At 43.8% G+C, this 23,762-nt stretch overlaps 1 protein-coding gene across 3 annotated transcripts in view; it reads left to right on the forward strand.

The window, feature by feature from the left end:
• Positions 1-320: 320 nt before the first annotated feature.
• Positions 321-23,762, forward strand: part of LOC147108276 (phosphatidylinositol 4-phosphate 5-kinase type-1 gamma-like) — a 164,166-nt gene continuing 140,724 nt past the window's right edge. For 2 of the 3 annotated variants that reach the window (XM_086004838.1, XM_086004837.1), the window contains exons 1-2: positions 323-563; positions 670-779. In XM_086004838.1, the coding sequence (XP_085860964.1) occupies positions 677-779 (103 nt within the window). In that variant the 5' untranslated portion in view covers positions 323-563; positions 670-676. Of the gene's footprint in view, positions 564-669; positions 780-23,762 lie in introns of all 3 variants that reach the window. The other variant, XM_086004836.1, reaches the window with a different exon arrangement.

Consider the following 23,762-nt stretch of genomic DNA (forward strand, 5'->3'; position numbering starts at 1 on the left):
GCCTCCCAGTGCCCTGCCCACACGCTCCCACCATTGGTCTACCCATTATGTCTATCCTCATGGCAGATCTTCTTCCCACACAATTGGAAACTAAACAGACTCTCCATGACTCAATTAGATGATTCTTAACTGTCAAACACCCTTCCCCCAATCTGTATTTGTATAACTAATAAATCAAAGTGTTAAAAGAAAATGAGAAAAAGACAAGTTTTTAAATGCTCCTATGATTTTTTTTCTCCTGGGTTGCTCGCAGCAGCGTACTGGACATTAATTTTCATTTCATGCAGGGTTGGCAACCCGAGAACACGGGCTTTGATGTCATCATACCAGCTCAAAACGAATGACGTTATTAGAAAAGGAATACCTGAACGCGATGACGTCTGTGATGTGCGCGCAGAACAATGACGCGAAGGTTCTGGTGCACACGGAGCGGTGACGGGCCGGCCGCGGGCTCCGCTGATGTTTTTGTTGCCGGTGAGAGGAGCCGGGCGGCCGTTACTGAGCCGGTGTGAATGAAAAGCGGGGCCCGTGAGAAACCTCGCGCGTTTGACATAAACAAAACAGTTGGGTTGTTTTTTTGCAATCAAATCCAGTTATTTATTTATTTTTTTAAAATTCCTTCCAACGCAAATTTTCCCCATCATTAATTAAATATTCAAATCCTGTCAGGGACTGAATGGAACCGGACGGAGCGTCGACGGAGGCCGGAGGTGAGAGCGACCCCCCGGCGGCTGAGGAGGGGGCGATAGCGGGAGCGGAGGGGGAATTGTGCGCGTTAGGTAAGAGGGCAAATAATAATGGATCAATAAATCAATGTCAATGGTTCTCTTGATGGCAGGGGTCGGTGCTGGGGGCGCTCGGGATGCGGGAGCCCACTCTCGTCCCCCATTTAAGGGGGTCCAGGTGCTTTGCCCAGCCCTCGGGCTGTCCCGTATTACCCCACTGGGGTAACGGGTGTGTGAAAGGTTTGCAGACTGCGGGATCTGGACACACTCTCTTCACCCCCAAATAGTGTTGCTGCATTCAACTATCAGGGGGATGGGGGAAGGAAAAAAAAAACCTATCCGCATCAAAAGCCTCTTTCTGTAGGAGCCACAGCTGATGGGAGATTTCGCAGCACACGCTGACACTCTGCTGCTTTGATGGGCAGCCTCTGCAGCATTGCCACACATTAAAAGTGCTTTGCATATTTAGAAGTCATCAGATAAACCTGCCATTGCTTGCATGGTCTTGTCAAAAATGACCAAGTTGCACAGAAGGGAGTGTCTCAAAAACAAGGGGGACGATTATTAATAAAAGGTCAGGGCTGCATGAACCGTTCCACGTATTTGTGGTATTATTTATGAACTTCACTATGCCACTGGCACCCTGGCTTTGTGTGAAGATAATTATTTTGGGTCCAGCTGGGATGCTGTTTCCCCATCCGGAATGTTTATGATCTGAATTGGGATCTGTGAAATAAGATTGATGCGTCTTTTAGGTTTGTTTGTTGTCTTGCAGTGCTTTTCTGTGTTGGAGCACCCTACAAGTATCAATGCACGCCCAGGGACTCCATGTCTTTGCTTCCAAAAGACAGTCAGCTGCAACAAAGCTAAACAGTGCTATTGCAAAATTGTGTTTATTTGTATACAGTAACAAATAATCTGCTAATAAGTCAATAATCGCAAAACTATTAATGACAACAGGAACCCCTTGGAGTCCATGGATCCCAGTGTGAAAGTCCATGTAATAAGGCACGAACGTGATTATTTCAAGCTAGGCTTGCACCAAGCAGACTGCTATCAGTATGATGCAGATATTTCATTGGAGCAACGTGGAAGTGATTTTTCTCCTAGAAATTTAACTTCCCTGACACCAAACAATTAACATGGGATGTGCTCATGAAGAATTGTGTGTGAAATGATTTTGATGTCCTTTGATTTAACATTTTGATAATATGGCAGGTGTGTTTTGAAGACACAAAAACAATCTACAATTTTATGCTGTGTATAATAATTGTGTTTTCATAATAAAATAAATCTCAGCTAATATGAGCAAATTTCAGAAAAAAGCATTAAAGCATTATTGCAAAAACAAGAAGAGAATAAATAAAAGTGTGACTAAACCAGATTTTTCTGCGATGATGTATTTTAGGTAATATAAGATTGAATTTCTGGGCTTTACAATAACAACGTGCTTTTATAGAACGTCTTTGATGTAGTAAAGGTTACAGGGTGCTTCAAGGAGGGCAAATGGATGGTGAGCAGTAGATAATGAAGTTATATGTAGTTAAAGAGAGGAGGCTTTTTGAAGGTAGGAAGGCAGAGAGATTTAAGTAGAGAGTTTGAGAAAAGAGCCACGACAGCTAAGTTCTGCTGCTAATAGCGTAGCAAAGGGAAAGGAGTTCAGTATCACAGTACCACAGAGCATGTGCTGGGACGTAAGGGTTTGAGGAGATTACAGAGATAGGGTGGGGTGAGGAGAGGCCATGGAAGGATTTGTAAACAAGTTTGAGCATTTTGATTTAAATTAATTGGGGAACAGGGAGATGGTGAGGGCAAGAGTGATAGAGTGGGGGTGGTGACGGTCTCTCAGCTTTAAGAATATGAAAAGGTTAAGATGAATGATGGCAATAGAGGTGGACTTTCTCCTCCTTCATTGTTAGCAGTAAAATTAGCTGTTAATAAAGATAAATAAATCTGATTAAAAACAAAAGATACTGGAATGCAAAGCTGGTCTATCAGCACCTGAAAGAGAGAATATCTTAGTCACATTCTCCCACTCAATCCTAAAACAGTACTAGTGTGATACTGTACTACTTACTTAACCTCTAAAATTGAATATAGTGAAAACTAATTGGAATAATTCCTATGTTTATATTATCCTTTTATTGTGAGCCTTAATCCATTGTGATTATTGGTGCCTTATTTGTGACAGTCTAGGTAGCCTCGTGCTACATTGACTTGTCTCAAAGTACTGGGATAGTGATTCTCTTTTGTTACTGACATAGTAATGACCTGAAGTAAAGATAAAGAAAGATGATTGTGGATTTCCTAATGTTCATTTTTGAGGACCTTCCAGGAGCATAGGTAGAGACTGAGGACGAGAGTCTACCATTTCCAGGAGAAATGGTGTGAAAGGCTGTGTATTACAAAGGCAAGTGAAAAAGAAAGCCGAGATAAGAAACCTCAGAAAATTCCGCAGCTCATTGCTTAGCATTGGGAAGAAAAAAGTCAAGTTAACATTTCAGGTGTGACCCAACCAACAAAGTTAACCTTTCCTCTTGCTTTCAAATACTGACTGATCTCTGCATTTCCAGTTTGGTTTTTATTTTAGTTAAGCAGAGTGCTGCTGTGTTTTTAACTTTTCAGTAATATTTAATCTGCACACTAATTCCCTTAATTTCACTTGAAAGAAAGAACTTGCATTTATACATCTGCCTGACCTGCTGAGTATTTCCAGCATTTTCTGTTTTTATTTCAGATTTCCAGCATCTGTAGTATTTTGCTTTTCCATTTATATCATGTCTTTCACATCCTCAGGCTGTCCCAAAGTGATTTATAATCAATTAGTTACTTTTGAAGTGCAGTCACTGTTTTGTAGGGAAACACAGCAGCCAATTTGCTTATGACACAGACCCACAATCAGCAATGAGATGAATGCCCAGTTCATATGTTTTTTGTGGTGTTGATTGAGAGATAAGTATTGGTCAAGAAACCAGGAGATCTCCCTGCTATTCTTTGAATAGTGCTATGGGATATTTTACGTCCACCTCCGAGGGCAGACGAGGCCTCGGTTTAACGTCTCATTGGAAACATGAGATCTCCAACAATGTAGTACTCCCTCAGTGGAGTGGGGTTTAATCCCAGATCTTTCTGAAGTAGAGCTGAAAGTGCTACTACTTGAGCCAGGGCTGACACTTGTACAAAGTTTTATTCCAGTCCAATTGCTGAAAATTCTGCAGTTGGTGTTGGGTTAGCCTCTTGACCTGAAGAAGCAGAAAATGCAGCATTTGGTGCGGTTTTACAGTGGCTTTGACTTTGTGCCAAGATGGAGTGGTTTCAATTTGAGGAGCCTGTTTACTGTAACTGAACTTGCTGCTTACTACATCCATTTCATTATGGCAGTTAGGAACACTCAGCTGACACTTCATTATATAGAACTCTCTTTGTTGCATTTATTTGGCTTCCATTGACTAGGCGCATGAGTATGCTCAGGATTTGAAGACAACCTGCACCTGCTAACTGTCTCTCTTCAATCGGAACTCTCATCTTTAAAATCCTTTTTTGTACTGAAATCTCTGAACTATTCTTTGGATATTTTTTCTTGTTGCTGTGTCTGCATTGATTCAAACCATGATCATTGTCAGTAAAATGTAATGGCAGGCATGTGAGATTTACTTGAACTGCAAAAAAACATCCAGCAGCACAATTCCAAATAATTTGAGGTGCTGAATGGAGAGCATCATGCAAGAACATATTAGCACAACATTAAAGTATATTAGTTTATGATTACTGCTAAAGTGCATTTGCATTAATTTGCTGCATAATCCTAGTGACGACATTAGCAAATCAAAAAACTCTCAACAAGGAACTTGTAATGGGGAGCTTTAGCACAATCATTAAATGAATTATGATCAGCTCCATGTTTTGGAGGATTTGGTAAAAGTTGTAGGCTGAATATTTCTCGATGGATCCCAGGAATTAATGATTCGTGACAGCAATGATCTACATTTACTCTGTTGCTGTCTGTATTTTAACAATCCTAGTTACCAAAGTCACGGAAGCTTTGAGGTGTGGTATTGAATTAGTTCTGCTTCTTGTGAGAATAATGCAGCTTAATGGTCAACAAAGCCTGTATATGGGCTTCAGTCGATTTAATCATGGCTACTCTTCATTTCAATTATTTGTATTTTTTTGCTACTCCACCATCCTGTTCTACTCTCTTCTCCCTGGTTTTATATTTTAGGATGACCAATGCCCAAATTACAGTGCTGGAACTGGAGTTCAACCCATGACAGCAAAAGGAATCCAGCTGGCACTGTTTGCTTGGTCTTAAGATGTTTATGTTTCAGTTGTGGGGTCATTGTTTGGTTTCTCAAATGTATTGCAAATGCTTTATTCTGTGTTGACTAATGTCATTCTAGTATTAGCTCACATTTATACATTGGTTCAGAGTTTGTGATTATGAAATAATGCGCTTGCAGTGAACTGTGTCGGCAAGCTGGTGTTAAATAGTGACTAACTCCTGGGGCTTTGAAATGATTAAAAAGAACAAATGAATTGTGATAACAGAAAATATTGGAAATGTACAACAGATCAATCACTATCCATGAGAGAAAGATAGGCTAACATTTCAGGTTTTGAGAGTTCTGGCGAAAGGTTTGTGTTTCAGGTGTCACTGTGCATCAGAGATCTTGAAACTTGATACATTAACCTTTCTTTCCCTTTTGTATATTGATTGACCTATTGTGCATTTACAAAATATTTTTGTTTTTATTTGACTTCCAGCATTGGCAGTTTTTTTTAATCATTAATGCTTTGTGGCAGTCATGCTTAATGCTTTGTGGCAGTCGTGCTTAATATCATGGGATGAATGGAATAGATGACTTACAATATGGAACAGCAACAAATTGGGTGGTTCATAGAACAGGATATTGCTTTAATTTGGCTTAGTATTACACACGGTGAATCTCAAGCACTGAAATGTGAATTCTGTGTATCTAGTTTATCTTGCATTAAAGAACCTGTGCTTCCTGAATTGTGTAAGCACTGCAGCGAAAACATCATTGCCGGCATTTCCTAAGAACAGAGTGTTTATTTAATATAAAAACAGAAATTGCTGGAAATACTCAGCAGGTCAGGCAGCATCTGTGGAGAGAGAAACAGTTAACGTTTCAGGTCGATGACCCTTCGTCAGAGTGTTTGTTTATTTTTTTAGTAGTTCTTTTCCCCTTCCCTCACCTCCCTGAAGGTATTCACTGCTTGCTGGGGGACAATTCTGCGAGTAACAGTTGCAGGTTGGCATTTCACCCAAGTTGTCGTTACTTGTGAGCCTTGACCGTAAATGTCGGCAGGCTGTTTGAATGCCAAGGGTATCGCATTGATCCCATCCGGCTCATATCTGTGTTCTTCTCACAGGAACTACTGGGCAGTGATCAGGGGCAAAAACCTATGCCAACTTATCCTGTCCCTTACTTGGGCATAAAAGCCAATTATAGTGCCCTAGATCAGTAGCTCAACATAGATAGGGATTGGAACCTGAGATTATCTTAGTTTCCATACTTCTGCTCACAAGATAGACTCATTGAATTATCTGAGGGGGAAGGGGAGCAAAATCTTCGCATTTTTATAAGATGATGCTGACAATTTAGTAGAAAGATGTATTTATATGCATTTATGAACTTTAATATAGATAAGTGTGAGGCAGTACATTTTGGTAGGAAGAATATGGAGGCCACATACTCCTTGGGAAAATAAAGTGCCTGAATGGGGATCTGGGGGTACAAATACACAAATCACTAAAAGTAGCAATACAAGTTAATAAGGCCATTTATAAAAAAAAAAAAAAAAAATCAAGCACTGGGGTTCATTCTAGAGGGATAGATTTGAAAAGCAGAGAAGTTATTTTAAACTTGTATAGAACCTTGGTTAGACCACACTTGGAGAACAGTGGACAGTTCTGGTCTCCATATTGTAAATAGGATATAGAGACACCGGCGACAGTGCAAAAAAGATTTACTAGAATGATACCAGAACTGAGAGCTTCTATCTCTCAGGAAAGATTGAACAGGCTGGGGCTCTTTTCTCTACAAAAGAGAAGACTGAGGGGTGACCTGATCGAGGTCTTTAAGATTCTGAAAAGGTTTGATAGGGTAGACGTAGAGAAGATGTTTCCACTTGTGGGGGAGACCAGAACTGGGGGCCATGAATATAATCAGTCACTAATAAATCCAATAGGGAATTCAGGAGAAACTTCTTTACCCAAGGAGTGGTTAACACGTGGAACTTACTACCACAAGAAATTGAGGCGAATAGCATCGATGCATTTGCAGGGAAGCTAGATAAACACATGAGGAAGAATGGAATAGAAGGGTATGTTGATGGGGTTAGATGAAGAGGGGTGGTTGGAGGCTCATGTGGAGCATTAACACTGCTATGGACCTGTTGGACCGAATGGCCTGTTTGTGTGCTGTAAATACTATGTTTTTGGCACCTTTCACAACCTCAGGGCGTCCCAAAGCGCATCACAGCTTATGAAGTACTTTTGAAGTGTAATCACTATTGCAATGTAGGAAACGCGGCAACTAAAAGTACGCACAGCAAATTCCCACAGACAGCAAGAAGTAAATGACCAGATGATCTGTTTTAGGTATTGGTTGACGGATAAATGTTGGCCAGGACGAACTCCCCTGCTCTTTTCGATTGAGTGTCGTTGGATCATTTATGTCCACCTGAGGGCAAACGGTTAACGCCAGTTTAATGTCTCATCCAAAAGAAGACACCTCCGATAGCGCAGCACTGCCTCAGTACTGCACTGAAGTGTCAGCCTGAATTATGGATAAGATATATTAAAAATTATCAGGAGACAATTTATTCTAATTTTTTTAAATAAATGAATTGAAAAAGTGATGTGATCTTGGCATACAGCTAAAAGCTGTTTGTTTTAAATTGGGTGTGCAATGTAGAGTCCATGCTGATCAGAGGATAGTGACGCCCTGCAAGTTTCACCTTGGATTCTGTGGATGTAATTGATGCTCCGTTTCTTGTGGGCTGTTTGCAACATCATGAAGATGCTGGCAGTGAAGCCTTCAATAGTAGAAAACAGATACTTGTGCAAAGGCGTTACAGTATATGGTGTTAGGAGCAAAGTGTAGCTGTTTGACGATCCATCTGGATAATAAATTACAAATATGATTTATGAACAAATTAATTCCGAGAAACCATAACTATCACTTAAAGCCAGTTTAAGTTACGGGCTGATAAGCTGATTCTGCATCTTGTTTGGTTAACTGCAGTGTCATTACATTACGTGATTAGACGTAGCAGCCATTGGAAGTCACGGCCTTCAGGAATAGAGGGGAGAAATTCTTTTTTTCAAAAAAATCCATTGTAACATGCTTGCATCAATGTTTTATCTGTGTTTTATGACTAATCCAAATAAATGAAATTGTCAATATTTTGAATGATTCATCAGATTTGGTTTTCCTGATTAAGTATTGGTAGCATTAAAACTCTGTTTAGAGTATTTTACTTCAGCCATACACTTAGATTTCTTAAAGGACGTGCTTAACATTTATTAAAACAATTTTGATTTAGAAATTATATGTGTAATTAATTTTTAATCTGGTATGGCAGCCCACTCTTAACTGAACTTTGGTTTACTGAAAGTCAAGTATGGTTCCATAAATGCCTATGAGCATGTTGTAACTGCCTTTCACCACATCCTGCACATGAAATGTGGTGAAAGTGAAGATTTGGGTCAAGCTGCATTGAAAAGAGGCTAAAAATACCATTTCACAAACCTAATCTTAAGATTCAGTCATGAATCTGAGGTACAAATGTTATCCTCAAAGGAGGTTATTATACATTGATTAAGCACTGATCAAGTGAGTGAAACTGATCTAGGGAACTATGGTAGACAGGAAGTAAGGTCAGAGTTGTAGTGCAGCAGAGTTTAAAAACCGGACATATTTTAGTTTTAGTGACTTTTCCAAACTGTCTACCATGGCTCCCTAGATCAGTTTCACTCACTTGATCAGTGCTTTTCCAAACTGGTTTGTACATGCATAAAGATTATGGTATCCCTCCTCTCCCAAAGAAGCTGACAATTGTAGTGTTTCTTTTGGTACCCTGGCTGAGAACTACTACCAGGTTAAATAAGTATATTTAAAAAAAATCAATTGCTGGTGTTTATTCAGCAGTTTAAAAAAAAAAAAGAAAAACTGTTAGATTATCTTTTAATATTCATTTACAGAACAGTAGATGCAGTATACCTAGTTAATTCCACTATTGTAAAATTCAGAAATTGATTGCATTACCATAATGCTGGAATTGTGTAGTTGAAATTTGTATCTCTTTAATGTCCAATTACAGAATAGAAACTTGAATTACTACACCAATGCAAATGTCATGTAATCAGGCTCTTGAAGGATTCAGACTTTACTGGCATATGTCCATCATAAGCATTTCTATAATGGACCAGAATACTTGGAGTGTGACTAGAATTGTGATATTTCCATTCTGAAAGCTTGTGGAACCATGGAATGATACAGCACAGAAGGAGGCTGTTTGGCCCATCGCGCTGGTGCCGGCTGTTTGAAAGAGCTATCCAGTTAGTCCTGCTCCCCTGCTCTTTCCCCACAGCCCTGTAAATTTTTTCCCCCTTCTAGTATTTATCCAATTCCCTTTTGAAAGTTATTATTGAATCTGCTTCCATCACCCTTTCAGGCAGGGCCTTCCAGATCCCAACAACTCGCTGCATTTAAAATAAAATCTTCGTGTTGCCTCCAATGTTCCCCATAATTTTTTTGGGTGCACTGCTCCTTTAACAGATTGCGCAACCCATTCAAAATGTTGCGCATGCATGAAATGTCCCATTGAAATGCTGATGATTGGCCTGCGTGCGACCTCCGGGAACATTGGTTACCTCTAATTCTTTTGCCTGTCACCTTAAATCTGTGCCCTCTGGTTACTGACTCTTCTGCCACTGGAAGCAGTTTCTCCTTATTTACTCGATCAAAACTGTTCATGATTTTGCACACCTCTATCAAATCTCCTCTTAACCTACTCTGCTCTAAGGAGAACAACCCCAGTTTCTCCAGTCTATCCACATAACTGAAGTCCCTCATTCCTGGTACCATTCTAGTAAATCTTCTGTACATTCTCCAAAGCTTTCATGTCCTTCCTAAAGTGCGGTGCCCAGAATCGGACACAATACTCCAGTTGGGCCTGAACTAGTGTTTTATATAGGCTTAGCATTAATATATATCAAAGAGCAGTAGTTCTAAAACCGACCCCTGGGGGACACCACTGTATACTTCCCTCCAGTCTGAGAAGCAACCGTTCACCACTATTCTCTGCTTTCTGTCCCTTAGCCAATTTTGTATCCACGCTGCCACTGACCCTTTAATCCCATGGGCTTTCATTTTGCTAACAAGTCTTTTATGTGGTACTTTTTCAAACGCCTTTTGAAAGTCCATATTCACAACATCAACCACATTACCCTCATCAATCCTCTCCATTACTTCATCGAAGAACTGGATCAAGTTAGTCAATTTCAGTCATCATGTCTTAAGATGCTGCTAAATTAAGGCTGGCCACCTAGTTTACTTAAAGTTCGTGAGGTGTTGTCTCAATGGCTCCTTGAGTTAATCCTGTTGAAATGTATAAACTAGGATGGTACCGGGTTTGATCTATATTTCTGCTGAGTTAGCTCATTTCAGCTGTGGTGGTTGTAGGGGGCGATACAATTGGCCTTGGCGCCTTTGGGTTGGGGAAATGAGGGGAGGGGAAAGTTGAACAGGGTTCCCATTCCATTCTCTGTCCAGTGACCATTGTTGGAAACTGCTTGTGTGGACATTGTGACTGCTTTGATCTGACTAGCTCAGGGCAATAAGGAGTTTCACATAGCATTGTTTCAATCTAGTCTAAACATTAATGCCCTTGTAATCCAACTTTGCAGATTCTGCCACCCTTTTGGTATACTCCTGTTTGGATGTGGAGTTGTATGATTGAGGAAGAATGTCAGATTATTCTAGTTACGGTCATCCTCATTCTGTAACTGTAGTTCATTTGCACCAACTCTGCTCCCTTCTTTCCTGTCCATCTTTTTGGACCTGCTGTATCTTTTAAAATGTATGTGTGTGGCCTACTTTTAATATCTGGGTCTCTGCTGCCTCTGTCACTGAAGAACTGAGGATATGGCTCACAACAGAAAGCCTTTTATGAAGATCGGGAAAAGCACAATATCATAGAATGGTTACAGCACGGAAGAAGGCCGTTCAGCCCGCCGAGCCCGTACCGCCTCTGCAAGAGCACTTCAGCTAGTCCCACTCCCCCGCCCTTTCTACGTAGCCTTGCAATTTTTTTTTCCTTCAGGTACTTCTCCAACTCCCTTTAGAAAACCGTGATTGAGTCTGCCTTCACCACCCTTTCAGGCAGTGCATTCCAGATCCTAACCACTCACTGAGTAAAAGGTTTTTCCTCATGTCGCCTTTGGTTCTTCTGCCAGCCACCTTAAATCTGTGTCCTCTGGTTCTCGACCCTTCTGCCAATGGGAACAGAGTCTCTCTATTTACTCTGTCCAGACCCCATATAAAGCTCTTAAGGGCATAGTGTAACTGTTGGGCATAGTGTCGCTGCTGCTATTCCCTGTAGGCAAACAGGAATTTCCTATTTGTATGTGAGTTGAATGACATTTATAGAATGAGAAAGACTGTCAATAGCATGAAATGTTACCTTTTGGCGTATTAAAAACACTTAAGAAACAGATGAAGTTGTGGTGAATTAAAATTGTCAATTTTTTTCATTTTTTTTTAAGTTCAGAGATCAAGTTACTGCATGTTTGATTATTAGAAAGCTCAAATGGCTGATTTTATTTTTAGGTGGTTTAGCTTTATTTTCCAAATGTCATTCTTTAGATGTACCCCTGACAAAAACCTTGCCCTGTTGTTTTCACTCCCTCCCTCTCCATTTCATAAATTATTCTGTTAGAAGTGTGATGGATAGATGACTGAAGACACTGGTTTATGGGTACTAAGTTTAAATTCTGTGTTTGGTTGAGGGATTTCCTCTTCCCTTTATTCCTCATGTTTTCATACAATGGACTGGTTGAAATTGGCACCTCCCCATATAGGGAATTATTTTTGTAATCCCAGATGTTCCCACAGCCTGCTGTAAGGTATCATTGAGTAGTGTAACTAGACTGGCCCACAGATGTATAGTGTGAGTGCTCCTCATGCTGTGTGCTGAAGTTTAACCAAGTTGTATTTCTGGGTTTCTAAGTCTAAATACTTTCAGCTGTATGGTTTTTAGTTTTGTATTATACCTACAACACAACAAATAAACCGAACCTGCAAAACCAAAAACCAATCTTGCTGACATCCGTCACCTTATCAGCCCAGCTGGGTTGCAGATTCTCCCAGATCTGCTCGCGATGCATCCATTAATTGGGACTTTCTGCTGCTGCCATCTGTTTCCTAATTTTTGTATTTTCGAAATGCTGAAAGTTTTTAATTGAACATCGACATTTGTTGCCATTTCCTTTTGTCAGTAAAATGTTACAAAACTAATTAGCTTGCTACTGGCATTGTGGGGTGACTTTGCACTTAAAAACTTTTTAAACTAATTTCACATGCTGTATTTTGTAAACTGGAATAAGCTGTTTCTTGCTGAAACTGTTGCAACTGTGCATTTTGCCTGATCGTGAGGAACTACTGTATACGTTTTAATCTTGGCGAGGGGGAGTGGTTCTATTTGTAACTCTTGCTGCAGTAATCCTGCACTTTAAAAATGAATGCTCCATATGTTTACATAATTGAATTAAAATGTTCTGTTCATTGACACATTTTATATTAGTAGCTGGTGGAGAATTGAATGTTCTAATTTGCAAGTGGTTGTAAACAAAATTGCACAAGGATGTGTTTGCAGTAGCCTGTATATGTGAAGCCTGGAGTCTTAATAGACAGTTTTTTTACAGGACAAAATAACCCTCCTGCTGCCTTCTGTTCTATGCATTTTCACAATTGATTCTTGAGAATTGTGCATTGTATTTTTCAAACCTGATTGAGGTTAGTCTGACACAAAAGCAAATTACTGCGGATGCTGAATTTAGTCTGATACTGTTACTCGGATGTCAATATAGTGCATTAGTTGTCAAGTGAAACTTTCAGGTTTAAACTGTGGAAAATATCCAGTAGTACAATTATAGATTTTGTTCTTCCAAATTTGTGTTGAGAGGATTTTGGGCTGTATAACAGCAGGGTGAAATAGTGATGATTAAAAGTCTATGACTGGTGGTGGGAGTCATTTAAGGTGATGAATTAAGAAACAAAAAATAATTTGTTCATCTTTCAAATCATGTTATTCACATGAATGTAAATGCTTTCTTAACTGACTTTTATGGCTCATATTTATTTACGATGCACATGGTGGGCTGAAAGTAATACTGCACATTACATAAGTGGCATAGATCAACCTTTAAGGTTTGAACAATTTTAGTTGCAAAACTTAGAGAAGGATGTGAGAATAAGACAGTGTAAACCCCTCCACATTATAACTTTATAACTTATATAAAGTGATGACAGTAATTTGTATTACCTGAAGATTTATTTTACTGATTTCATATTGTACACTGAATCCATTGTTCAAAGGATTTGTATAATGTAAAACTGACTCATTTCATACTAAATATGTTTTTGCTATATTGTTTTTCCACATTGTTGGAGCCCTGAAAAATATTTATTAACACTATATGCCTGTTAGGCAGAAATACACCATACACTATTTATTTAGGTCATTTTAAAAACCGCTTTTAATTGAAGCACATTGTAGTGCCATAGAACAACATTCTTTTTACAGACAATTTTGTATTTTACTGCAAGCTGTTATGTGCATCCTCAATACAGCCAAAGCTAAACAGTCAGTCTTGGCTCAGTGATAGCACTCATGCCTAAATCAGAAGGTTTTGGGTTCAAGCCCCACTCAGGCTTGAGCATATAATCTAGGCGGATACTTAACTGCATTATTGAGGGCGTGCTGCACTGTCGAAGGTGCCGTTTTACAGATGAGCTTTCTCGGTTGGATGTAAATGATCCTATAGCACTATTCAAGGAAGTGCAGAGGAGTTCTGGTGTCCTGGCCAACAGTGATCTCTCAACCAACACCATTTATAAAAAATAGATTGTTTGGACATTTATCTCATTGCTGTTTGTGAGACATTGCTTACATTAAATCAGTGACTACACTTCAAAAGTGTTTAGTTGGCTATGAAGCCTCACACCCTGAAGATGCGAAAGGTGCTGTATAAATGCAAGTTGTTCGTTCTTTTGCACATTCCTTCTTGCAAAGCTTTGGCCAACCAATTATATTACCAAGCCATGTATGCAGGAGCTTTAATAGGATGCAAAGATAAATGTTGATTTAGTCCAGGTTTGGGTGCAAACAGCAAAAGTTTGTATGAGTGGCATTTTGTACAGGGTGGAACTGGGATGGTCAGTGAGTAGAGCATTGGAGTAGTTAAGCTGGGATGGGACTATGGCGAGAGTTTTTGGAGTGGTGGGGAAAAGGGCAGAATGGAAGTAGTTGGCGGAAATGGACAGCATGGTGGTGGATAGGTTGTAGAGTTTGAAATTCAATTTAATAGCATTACAGTGTGGTTTCATTTGTATGTGTTCGATATTTGAAGCAACATAACTTTTTATAGTAAACATAAATTGGAGAAAAGTCTCCTCAGTTAACCTGGTCCTGCCTCCTTATACCTCATATCACTTCAAAATGGCAAATTTAGTAGTATGCCTGTGACTATGCCTCCCCTGCAGAATACCCAGCCTCTAACCTGCTCTAGTAGCCACAGCATTTATGTGGCTGGTGCAGTTGAGTTTCTGGTCAATTACAACTCCTAGAATGTTGATGGTGAGGAACTCGATGGTAATGCTAATAAAGGTCACTGGGAGGTGGTTATGCTTGCTCTTGTTGAAGATGCCTGACATTTGTGTGGTGTGAATGTTACTTGTCACTTATCAGCCCAAGCCTGGATGTTGCCCAGCCCCTGTTTCATGTGGGCATGACGGCTTGGTTATCTGAGGAACTGCGAATGAATCATCAGCGAACAGCCCCACTTATGACCTTTAGATGGATGGAAGGCCACTGATGAAGCAGCTGAAAATAGTTGGACCTGAGGAACTACTGCATAGATGACCTGGGGCTGAAATGATTGGCCTCCAACAACCACAACTATTTTCCTTTGTGCCGGATATGACTCCAGGCACTTAGGAGCTTTCCCCTAATTCTCATTGACCTCAGTTACTAGGGCTCCTTGGTGCAACACTCGGCTGAATGCTGCTGATGTCGAGGATAGTCACTCACCTTACCTCTGGCATTCAGTTCTTGTGTCCATGCTACTGGTGCCTCTGTATTCAAAGGTCCTGGGTCCCGGCCTCGGACATGAAGGATGTTGTCTCTCTCAGGATCAAATTAGCACTGATATTCTTGCGATTCCTGGCCCTGAGCGCCACTCGTGATTCACTAGTCTAGTGGAGAAGCGTAGTCTTGACGGCAGAGAGGTCTGGGAATTTGGGAGCGAAGTTTAAGTGAAGAGCCAGTGCTCACTGAGAACAAAGAACAGGCATGGTCGGGGGATGGGCAGTGGGCTCGGGTAACTTTAACCTTGCAGCTTGAACTTGCAGTTAGGGATAAAATGCACCCACTATTAGAGCCAAGGGAACTTCAACAGCAGAAGAGAGGAGACTGGGGGAGAGAGAGCAACGGAATGCAAAGGAGCTCCCTGTAGTGATCAATAGCATGTCATTCTATAGTGGACACTAGGTGGAGCCGTAGAGCTGTATATAGCTGTATGTATAAGACTACACTACCCAGCTATATATTATATTAAGACTACATTACCCATGAGGCTAGGCTACCCACAAGGCAGCAGTCAAGATGGAAGCCTCTACAAGATGCTGTACAAGTCCACATGTGCTCAATAAAATAACTAGCAAAAGCTAGCTGTGTTCATAATAAGAATGCCTGTATTATTAATGAACATAACACTCCCTAGGGACCTGCCAGCCCAGGAGCCATCTTGTAGCCATCTCCCCTGGCATGCTCTCCTCCTTCCAGATAAGATAAATTAGTTAATGAATTCGCGCCAGTCGTGCTTCTCCGCCATGCTTTAATGCCTCGGCAGGGATTCCATCTGCTCCTGAGGCCTTGTTGTTCTTCAGTTGTCAATGTCCTTTTCAACCTCATGCCAGGCTGGGGTTGTGCTGAGATGGTGGCGGATAGCATGCTGCGGGATGGAGTTGAGGACACTTGCGTCGAAGACAGAGTCTCGGTTAAGGAGATCTTCGAAGTGCTCCTTCCAGCGGGCACTGACTGCCTCTCTGTCCTTGATGAGTACCTCTCCGTTCTTGGCCTGCAGTGGGGTAGGACCTTGGGTGCTTGGGCCGTAGATGGTCTTGACTGCGCTAAAGAATCCACGCACGTCGTGGTTGTCGGCTAGCCGCAGGATCTCCTGCACTTTCTCCACCCACCATTTGTTATTTGTTCTTTTAGGTCGCGAGTTTTTTGTTGGATCTCGGCCTTCAAGCGTCTGTAGAGCTGCTTTCTTGCTCTCAAGTTGCGTTGCTGTTTCCAGATCAGGAATGCCTTGCACTTGCGGCTTACTAGTTCCTGGATCTCCTGGTCGTTCTCGTCGAACCAGTCTTGGTGTTTCCTGGTCGAGTGACCGAGCGTCTCTTCACAGGTGCTGATTATGGAGGCCTTGAGTGTAGACGAGGTGCTGTGGACATTCTGTGTCTCTGCATCACTGGGAGTCGTCAGGTTGTTTGTGAGGTGCAGTCTTATATTTTGGAACCCAATTGTTGCTCAGATTTCGCTAGATGTTCGAAAGATCGAACATGCAGGCTGAATAGGGCTTTCTTAGCGGGGTCTTTGAGTGCTCCAGTGTTGATTTTCCTGTGGTATTATTTCTGTTACCGCTGCTGTTTTGGGGCTACATTGATGGAAATGACAGCGGATTAGATGGTGGTCTGTCAAGCAGTCGTCCGCTCCTGTCATAGCGTGGGTGATGCGGACGTCCTTGTAGTCCCTCGCTCGGACGATGACGTAGTCCAGCAGATGCCAGTGCTTGGAGCGAAGGTGCTGCCATGAAGCCTTGTACTTGTCTCTGACGGAACAAGGTGTGGTTATGACGAGGCCATATTCTAAGCATTTCGACAGGAGGGTACCGTTGGAGTTGGCTTTCCCTACCCCCTCTCTGCCGATCACACCTCCCCAAAGGTCTGTGTCCTTTCTGTAGTGTATGTACCTTTAAGGGGAGAACTACTTTTTACAGCTCCTGTATACTGTAGTACTGGCAGCGACCACGCCTGTATATAAGCCTGAGTAGGGATCTGTACTGTTAGTTCTTAGAGCAACCCTCATCCAGTAAACCCCTGTTGATTGTTCCTCTGCAGTCTCTGTCGATTATTTGAAGGACACAATACCTAAAGATACCCAGATTTAACAGTGGCGAGGAGTCGATTCGAACCTACCTGCAACTCTGAAGAAGAAGGCCGATTCCACCAGTGCAGGCGTCGACCATCCAGAGAGGACTTGAGCATCGCAGAGGCGGCTGTGGAGAGCTGGGCTTGGTTCTCCAGTCGCGACGATCCAGCGCAGCGGGCTGGCAGCAGGTACGGCGCAGACCCTTCCCGGATGGCGGCGGCTGGAGCCGACCGACGGCACAAAGAACGGCCGGGCATCGTCGATGGTGTAGGAGAGAGGGTAAAGCTCACAGGGCGCAGCCGGGGTTGAAGACCGAGCGGCGTCGACAAGAGAGGGTAAAGTGCACAGGGCGCAGCCGGGGTTCAGGACCGAGCGGCGTCTGCGCAGGAAAACGCGCAGAGCGTGGCCGGTGTTCAAGGGCTGAGCAGCGAGCGCGGGAGATGCCATTTGAGCTGCAGCGGAGAAGAAGGGAGAGCGCGGGAGACGCCATTTTAAGCCAGTCTAACCACACCCAAGGATGCCGAAGAGTGGCAGTGTCACAGCGTTCGACAATGAAGTCGAAGATTGGGCGACATATGTAGAACGCATAGAAGTGTACTGCAAGGCGAATGAAGTGCCAGATGCCAGGAAAGCACTGGTATTGTTGAATTCCGTGGGTGCAAAAACGTATGGCTTACTGCGAAACCTAGTAACCCCAGAGAAGCCAGTGGAAAAGGATTTTGAAAGCATAGTGGCAATCCTACAGGACCACTTAAACCCCACACCGCTGCTGATAACAAAGATTTAAGTTCCACAAAAGGAACCAGCATAAAGACGAAAGTAATGCTGAGTATTTAACGGAACTGCGCAAGCTATCGCAACACTGCCAGTTTGGAACGGGACTAGCAGATACGTTAAGGGACAAGTTTGTGTGTGGGCTTCAAAGTGAAGGAACCCAGAAACGGCTTCTATCAGAAAAGGATCTTACGCTGGACAAGCCTTTCAGCATAGCAGTATCACACGAAGCAGCCGCACGGGGCGCTGCAGAGCTACAACGGAGACCGCAAGAATATGGCACAAATGAAATGTCATATGGAGCAGGGAAGTGTTATCGCTGCGCCAGAACAACACACGACCATAAGGATTGTTGGTTCAAGGACCAAGTGTGCAGACAGTGTGGAGAAGTAGGACACATAGCCAGAGTCTGCAGGTCGGGAAAGAAAACCAGCAGCAAGAAATCTCCACAGGTGAAGTACAAAAAGGTACATAAGGTGACGGAGAGTAGTTCAGACGAACAGAAAAGTGATAGACTCCGGAAGCAAGGAGCTGGGTTGTCTGAAACTACATAATGTAATCAAAATGGAGGATCACCAAACTATCTGGGTCACGCTCAAGATAGACGGAGTCCAAGTGAAAATGGAATTGGACACAGGATCAGCCCTAACAGTCATAAACCAAAGGGACTACAAGCGGCTATTCTCACATATACCCTTGAGAGATACAGAGATTGTCTTGAAGACGTACACGGGGCAAAACGTCTACCCCAAAGGAAAAATAAGGGTGAACGCGATATACAACGGCAAGGAAACACCAAAAATGGACCTATATGTATTGCCAGATGGAGGACCACCACTACTAGGACGTGAATGGATCCGAAAGATACAGGTAGATTGGCATGCCACACAAGCACTGACGGTAGATGCCAAAAAGGATGACGACGTCACACCTGGACGACTGTCAAAAATGCTAACTGACGCATAAGAAGTGTTCCAGGAGGGACTCTGAACACTAAAAGGCATAACAGCGACGATCAAAATAGAGGAAAATGCAAGCCCAAAGTTTTTTAAGGCCAGACCGGTGCCTTATGCGATCCGCCCAGCCGTCGAAGCAGAGCTGGAAGGTTTGGAACGTTCTGGAGTACTGTCCAAAGTGGACTGGAGCGAGGGGGCTACACCCATCGTTCCTGTAATGAAGCGGTCGTTGAGTAATACGCCTGGGGAACCAAAGAAGGTTCGCATCTGTGGGGACTTTAAGGTGACAGTGAACCCAGTCCTTAACACTGTACAATATCCGCTTCCGCGGATTGAAGATATTTTCACCTCGCTATCTGGAGGAAAACGCTTCACTAAGATTGATCTGGCCCAGGCGCACCTGCAAATGGAGGTAGAAGAAGCCTCCAAACAGTACCATCGATCAACACTCACAAAGGTCTCTACCAATACAACCGGCTGGTGTTTGGGGTAGCATCAGCTCCGGCTATTTGGCAAAGGGCAATGGATCAAGTCCTGCAAGGGATTCCAGGGACCCAGTGTTATTTGGACGACATCCTGGTCACGGGCGAAAATGACAGTGATCACCTTGCCAACCTGGAGCAGGTGCTCACTAGATTGAAGGAATATGGGCTCCGAGCTAATCGCCACAAATGCGAGTTTTTCCAGAAGCAGATCTCGTATTGTGGCCACGTTATTGATGAAGAGGGGTTACATAAGTCCCCTGAAAAGATTGAGGCAGTAGTCAAGGCTCCAGCACCGGAAAATGTGTCACAACTGAGGTTGTTCCTCGGGTTGGTGAACTACTACCATAAGTTCTTGCCGAATTTGTCTACAGTACTACACCCACTGAACACCCTACTGCAAATGGGGGTACCATGGAAGTGGAATGACGAATGTAAACGAGCTTTCCAGAAGTGCAAAGAATTGATCACATCAAAAGAGGTGTTGGCTCATTTCAACCCAGCACTACCAATTCGGTTGGCGTGTGATGCATCACCCTATGGTATTGGAGCGGTGCTATCGCACAAATTCCCGGACGGCTCGGAGAGGCCAGTAGCCTTTGCGTCTCGGTCACTAACCTCAGCCGAGCGTAACTATGCCCAGATTAACAGGGAGGCCCTCAGCCTAGTGTGGGGAGTGAAAAAGTTCAATCACTATCTGCACGGGCAGAAGTTCACCTTGCTGACCGACCACCAACCACTTGTCTTCATCTTTAATCCAAAGAAGGGCGTTCCGGTGATGACTGTGCAACGGCTACAAAGATGGTCCCTTTTTCTAGGGGCGAACCATTATGAAAGAGTATATGGGCACGAAACAGCATGGAAACGCTGATGGGTTATCACGCTTGCCCACTGTCTACTGCGGAGGAAGCACCAGCAGTGGACCCTGTCAAAATATTTTATTCGACTATAATTGAACGCTTGCCAGTAACTAACGCGGATATAGAGAAGGAGACCCGAAATGACCCAACACTGTCTCGGGTATATGACTTGACGGTGAAGGGATGGCCAACACATGGCGACTCACTGTTGCCAGCATTCTCATCCAGAAGAGAACAGCTGTCAGTATGCCAGGGGACCTTGATGTGTGGATCCCGAGTGGTAATTCCACCCAAGTTAAGGGAGAGAGTGCTCAATGAGCTTCACGAAGGCCATCTGGGAGGGGTGAAAATGAAAAGCCTTGCTAGGGCTTATGTGTGGTGGCCGGGGATCGATCAGCAAATTGAGGACCTGACAAAGAGCTGCTCAGGATGCCAGAAGGTCTGAAATGCACCACCACATGCCCCTCTACACCCATGGGAGTGGCCCTCCTCTCCATGGCAACGGGTGCATATTGATTTTGCTGGTCCATTCATGGACTCAATGTTCTTAGTAGCAGTGGATGCGCACTCGAAATGGCCTGAGGTGATCAAAATGTCGTCCTCCACCACGGAGAAAACGATTGCAGTCCTACGGACCATATTTGCCAGGAACGGCTTACCAGAGCAGATTTGCTCTGATAACGGACCACAGTTTGTGTCTGAAGAGTTTCGGAAATTTGAGTAGGAATGGGGTAAGGCATTACACATCCGCCTTGTATCATCCAGCCACAAATGGATTGGCTGAGAGGTTCGTACAAACCTTTAAAAAGACAGTAAGGGCCATGTGCGATGACGACATTCCACTGCAGCATAAGGTGGACAATTTCCTGTTAGCCGACAGAAATGCGACACATGCAGTTACCAACCAGACCCCGGCCATGATGTTCTTTAACCGAAGGTTGAGATCTCGTCTGGATTTGCTCAGACCAAATGTACGAAGAAATGTTGAGAATAAGCAATTCCAGCACATCAATGAGAAGCCGACAAGGAGCTTCAATGTAGGGCAACCGACTACCGAACAGAGAAATGGCAACCAGGAACGATATGCACATGGCAGGGGCCACTAATGTACACCGTGGATGTTGGGGAGAACATTGTGAGACGCCATGTCGACCAGATCCTAGCGTCACAGAAACGAGTCAACCCCATGTCTCGCGTACCTGGTAATGAACCCGACATACAGGTAGCATCTACCCCAGAAACAGTAGCATCGGAAACTGATGAACCAACCGACGACGGGTCCAGAATCGCCTCCGCACCAAGAGCAAGATACTTAGGAAAGGCGCTATCCAGAAAGGATCAGGAAGCCGCCCCAAAGACTGAATTTATAAATAGACTATTTTCAGTTAATGTTGCATGTTAAAAGTGTTAATTGTTAAATGAATGTTATGGTACTGTTAATCTAAAAGGGGAGGAACTGTAGTGTATGTGCCTTTAAGGGGAGAACTACTTTTTACAGCTCCTGTATACTGTAGTACCGGCAGTGACCACACCTTTATATAACTCTGAGTAGGGATCTGTACTTAGTTTTTAGAGCAACCCTCATCCAGTAAACACCTGTTGATTGTTCCTCTGCAGTCTCTGTCGATTATTTGAAGGACACACTACCTAAAGATACTCAGATTTAACACTTTCCAAATCTGGCGTTAAAGTCGCCAAGGAGGATCAGCTTGTTGCCCGTTGGGACTCGGGACGGGGATTGTTCGAGGCTGGCATTGAATTCCTCTTTGGTCTTGTCTGTGGCTTCCAGTGTTGGGGCATACGCACTGGTTCCGGGCTAGGGTGAGCCGAAGAGGCATGAGGCGCTCGTTTATACCGCTAGGAGAGTCTCTGAGACGCCCAACTAGTTCATTTTTTATGGCGAAGCCTACCCCATGGAGGTTGCGTTCTTCTTCAAGCTTGCCTTTCCAGAAGAAGGTGTAGCCACCGCCTTGCTCCTTGAGCTGGCCTTCCCATACCCGCCGGGTCACACTTAGGCGGCGATGTTCATGTCGCAACGTCTGAGCTCCTGGGCAATGATAGCAGTATGGCGTTCCGGTCTGTTACTGTTAGGGTTGTCCAGTATGGCGTTCCGGTCTGTTACTGTTGGGGTTGTCCATGAGGGTCCTGACGTTCCAGGTCCCGAACTTCATTTTAAAGGGTGGAAGATGTCTGTGCGTGAAGTCTTTTAACGTGGGGTGGCCATTGCACACCAGCTACCACATGGGCTTGACAGAGCAAGCTCTTGGTCCAATGGCAAGGGGATCCAAGACGATTGGAGACCAGGCTTTGCTACAATGGCCTAGCACGTGCACACAAACATAATGCTGCTGTCCTCCTCCCACCTTCCCGCAGGTCCTCTCTGCCTGGGTTTTGTAGGATGCATTGTGGTCCTCCCAACCTCTGGCCCGTGCCGCACCATCCCTGGGCCCCAACCCCGCTGCTGGTCCACGCTGCGCCACTCCTGGGCCTTGACCAGGTGACAAGAAAGGCGACCAGTCCGATTGTGGTAATTACAGAGGAGTTTCCCTGCTGTCTGCCACAGGGAAAGTCATCGCAAGAATCCTCCTCAATTGCCTTCTCCCAGTGGCCGAAGAGCTCCTCCCAGAGTCGCAATGCGGATTCCGCCCACTAAGCGGCACAATGGACATTATCTTCACCGCACATCAATTACAAGAGAAATGCAGGGAACAGCACCAACCATTGTACATGGCCTTCTTTGATCTCACAAAGGCCTTCGACACTGTCAACTGCAAGGGATTATGGAGTGTCCTCCTCAAATTTGGCTGCCCTCAAAAGTTTGTCCCCATCCTTCGCCTGCTTCACGACGACATGCAAGCCGTGATCCTGACCAATGGTTCCACCACAAACCCAATTCACGTACGGACCGGGGTCAAGCAAGGCTGTGTCATCGCACCAACGCTCTTCTCGATCTTCCTTGCTGCAATGCTCCATCTCACCCTCAGTAAGCTCCCCGCTGGAGTAGAGCTAATTTACAGAACAAACGGGAAACTGTTCAACCTCCGTCGCCTCCAGTCCAGATCCAAGGTCGTCCCATCCTCTGTTGTCGAATTACAGTATGCAGACGACGCTTGCGTCTGCGCTCACTGAGGTCGAACTCCAAACCATCGTCAACACATTCACCGACGCGTACAAGAGCATGGGCCTTACACTAAACATCCGTAAGACAAAGGTCCTCTACCAACCTGCCCCCGCCACACAGTACTGCACCCTGATTATCAAAATCCACGACAAGGCCTTGGACAACGTGGGCTACTTTCCATACCTCGGGAGCCTACTGTCAACAAGGGCAGACGTCGATGACTAAGTCCAACACCGCCTTCAGTGTGCCAGTGCAGACTTTGGTCGCCTGAGGAAGAGTGTGTTTGAAGACCAGGACCTCAAACCTGGCACTAAGCTCATGATCTACAGAGCAGCAGTGATACCTGCCCTGCTGTATGCCTCCGAGACATGTACCATGTACAG

This window comes from Somniosus microcephalus, chromosome 13 (assembly GCF_052327205.1).
Source record: "Somniosus microcephalus isolate GS21.2 chromosome 13, FLI_Smic_1.0, whole genome shotgun sequence".
Lineage (NCBI taxonomy): Eukaryota > Metazoa > Chordata > Chondrichthyes > Squaliformes > Somniosidae > Somniosus > Somniosus microcephalus.